The sequence below is a fragment of the Nestor notabilis genome, unplaced genomic scaffold (genome assembly GCF_000696875.1).
Source record: "Nestor notabilis isolate BGI_N333 unplaced genomic scaffold, ASM69687v1 scaffold20521, whole genome shotgun sequence".
Lineage (NCBI taxonomy): Eukaryota > Metazoa > Chordata > Aves > Psittaciformes > Psittacidae > Nestor > Nestor notabilis.
This window is the reverse complement of record NW_009914589.1, coordinates 14720-18297: the sequence shown is the minus strand read 5'-3', so window position 1 is coordinate 18297 and position 3578 is coordinate 14720. Positions and strand designations below refer to the sequence as shown.

The 3578-nt window shown below is 51.0% G+C and overlaps 1 protein-coding gene across 1 annotated transcript; it reads left to right on the top strand.

Annotated features, from left to right (window-relative positions):
* Positions 1-5: 5 nt before the first annotated feature.
* Positions 6-419, top strand: LOC104412896 (chromosome unknown open reading frame, human C19orf24; the record flags this gene model as incomplete). The annotated part of the gene is made up of 2 exons (XM_010023729.1): positions 6-79; positions 254-419. Coding segments are annotated over 2 exons (240 nt in total), but the record flags the coding sequence as incomplete, so codon positions are not given.
* Between the last annotated feature and the right edge of the window lie 3159 nt (positions 420-3578).

Here is a 3578-nt window from a genome sequence, read left to right as displayed (position 1 = left end):
CGGTGCTGAAGCGGGCGGTCTATGTGCTGAGCGCCCTCTCGGCTCTAGCCGCGCTCTATTTCCTCCTGCGGGCGTTCCGGTGAGTGCGGCCCGGCCCGGGGAACAGCCCCGGCTTGTCCCGGTCCCCTCCCGGGGTTGTGCCCTGTTCTTTACCTTGGGTCCCCTCGCCCTGCTTCTGCCAGGCAGGAGCTTTGCTTCCCTGAGCATCCCCCTCGCAGCGGGGCGCGCTCACCCTGCGCTCTGTGTTCCCCAGCCCTAGGTCAGAGGGACCCAGAAACGAGCGAAAAACTCATTTCAGGTTGAAGAAACCTCAGCGGAAGAAATACGGGCTCCTGTCAAACTATGACGAGAACATGGAGGTGGCCTCGCTCGACAGCGACGAGGACACGGTGTTTGAGATGAGAAACCTGAGGCGGTAAGAGGCTGTTTTGTGTGTTTCTCTCTTCCTCACAAGGGGCTAAAGCTCTGTTTCTAAAGACGTGGGAGCTTTGGCACAGCTCCTATAACCAGATCTGCATAAATTACACTTCTGTGTGTGGTCTGCGTGTGTTGGCACACAGGCTTCATCTCGCCTTTCTTCATCTTGTGACCAAGCGCACTGAAAGGGACATACCCTGGGTTGTTTGGAGCACTGCTTTGTGTTTAGCTGTCCTCTAGGAGGGACAGAGCCCTTGTGTCCAGGCTGAGCCTCCCCACGTTAGACAGCAAAACAAAACCTCCTTGTTTTTCAGCGTAGGAACTTCTCCCGAGCTAAACCTCCCGGTGCCATCGAGGCATCTGTTCCTGCTTTCCCAGTGATGTGCTTTCATCTGCTGGATGACACAAGTCGGGTTTCTCGGGAGGGTTTTTGAGGCCGAGGAGGAATGTTGCCTGGGTGCACTGGCTGCCCGGCCCCTCAGCTCCCCCAACTGTTGTGAGGTCGGTAGTGATCTGCCACGCGGTCCCTGCTCACACTGATGCTGGGTGTCTTCTTCTTTCCAGATGATTTGGGACCAACGGCGCAGACTGACCAAGGGGGTGCAAGTCCAGCGGAATCACCAGTGCTCGAGTTTTATTTTCTATATTTGCTTAAAATGACTATTAATTAAGAGTCCAAACACTTCCATAGCTGGGGCAGGGGAAAGGGGACCAAACCTGTTTTCTTCACACATATTTTTAGGGAACGGTGGAGCTGCAAGCTAAGTGATGCTGCCTTGGGTGCTGTTAACTGCACAGGGAGATGCTGAGCAGAATGTGACTCCTGGGTGGGTGATGCTCAGCATTTGAAATCTTACCATTCTGGACTCAAGTGCTGCAGCTGTGTATTCTATAGGTGCTCATATCCCTCTCTCCTGACTGTGGCAGTCAGCTTGATGTATCAGGCAAGTGCATTCCTCTACAGGCTGATCCTCTTTCCTTCATGCAGCATTAGGTTATTTCTTTAGGAAGTGTCTCTGTATTCAACTCTGATCTGGTAGGAGCTGGGAGAACTCTTGTTGTCCGTTGCACTAGTGATGGGTGTGGGTAGTGTCCTGTCAGTTCCAAGAATGAGTTAAATGCATCGATCTTCTTGTAGTTGCAGGGTGAGCAGTTACATGGTATAGTAACGGGTCATGACATGAGTTTACAGAGCAAAGACATGTTTACAAATGAAAGGTGCCACTTAGCCCAGAGGAGCAGGTCCCCAAAAGAGGAATCAGTTTGTGGGGCAGTGAGTGTTCAGACTTCTGCCCAGCTCCAGTGGTGTGTTCACCAGAGGAGCGTGTGCCACGGACCAAGCTGCTGGATGTTGAGCTCTCTCTGTCTGTGATCACCTGAGGAAGAGCTGGAGCACTGCAGTTTGAGTTGGGCACCTTCACTGCTGGTGTGATGAGTGACCTGTCTCTGAGCATCTGATGGCTGGAAAAGCAGGACCCAACCCCCTGCAGGTTGTGATTGTTAAACCAAGACAGCCCTGGCTCGGAATTACTCTCTTGAAGGGTACTGGAGTTTCACTCCATTTACTGGTACTCAAGCTGTGTCCCAATGTCAGCACAGCAAACTGGGATGTTTCTGTGCAGCCCATTGTGTTGGTATTTGGGTTCTTAGTGTCCAGGACCAAATGTGAATGTCTTAGAAGGTCACTGATAAGTGGATCTGCTGCTACAATGGAGAAACTGCTTGCTAAGTGCTCCTGTTGACTGCACATTTTAGCCTTGAAGGGAAGGCCTGCCCTTGAAAACTATGGGCAGTGCAGACATCTGTCCTCAGGTCCCACCCCACCCAAAACTGGTAGTGCCTTTGTTAGGAGAACCCAGGGGAGTTACCCTGCAGGCCAGGGAGTTCCCCCATTGACCTTGCCTTTGAGATGTAGATTGAGAATACTTTGGAGTGATGGTTCCTTCCTTTTAGTTAGCAAATCCTCTGTAGATAAGGGGACAAACCTGAAAGAGACATCCTTATCAAACAGCAAGGGTGGTTTGGGCCCCTGCAGGGGCTCTCTGGTGCTCTGAGGCCCTTCCTGTGGTGGCTGAGGGAGTGATGTGTGATCCTGGTGCTCTCCCGTGTGAGGGGCAGTGTTCCTCTGTGCGGTGGGTGAGGTTTCCTGGAGAAGCATCACTCAGGTGCTGTCTCACACACGTGCAAAAGATTTTAAATATATATATATTTTTAGTAATGCTGTCATGTGAACACAGCACCTGGATGTGCCCTAATTTCATATCATTTGTATCCTTTCATGCCTCTTTTAGGTACTTTCTGCTTGTTTAGCTGATGCAGAGATGAAAGCGTTCGCTGCGTTCCTCTGTGAGGATGGAGTAAGGGCTAAATCTGGCCGTTGCTGCCCCTTGGGTGATCAGAGAGCTGATGTGTTTGATTCGTGGTAGCGTGTCTTCCTTGATCCTGCATAGCCCGGCAGGTCTGTGCACGTGCTGATCCCTTTCTCTGGCTCTTAACTCCCTCTGCAGAGCTGAGGGCTCTGTGCTGGAGCCAGGTCAGCCTGGCTCTACTTCAGTCCACTGACGTGCCCCTGCTCAGTGGTTTGGCTGCCATTCACTGGCCTTTCTTTACTTGAGGCAATGAGCTTGATCATTCTTTAGGCTCTGCTCCTCATTAGACAGGTGGGTTTTGCAATTTTGCCATTTCCTTACCTTGCAGCAGTGGGTGATTTCTTTTTAGTGTTAAAAGTTGAATGATTTTGATAAGAGGAGACCTCGAGCCGTAGGTGCTGCCACGAACGTGATTTTGCTAGAATTTGATTTTGCTGTAATAGATAATTTAGAATTTGAGCAGGGACAGGTGTGGAAGGAATCAGCCAGAGCACATAATGAGGTCTGGATTTTGGTGCTGTGTACGCACATGGTAATGGAGTTGGAGGCCTGGAGGATCTGCCAGCCCAGGGGGCACGTGTCTCCAGAGTCTTTAAAGGGTAGAGAGGAAAAAGGTGATGGTGGGGCTATGGTGTAGCATTGCTGTCACTTCTGCTGTGATCCTGTTTTGTCTGGAGACTGGTTTGAGCTGGAATCAATGCCCCTGTGTGGCTATTTTCTTTTTCCACTAAAGCATCCTGAATCTTGGAGGCCTGGTCTGGGTTTGCTCTTTGTAAGCGAGGACCTTGCATT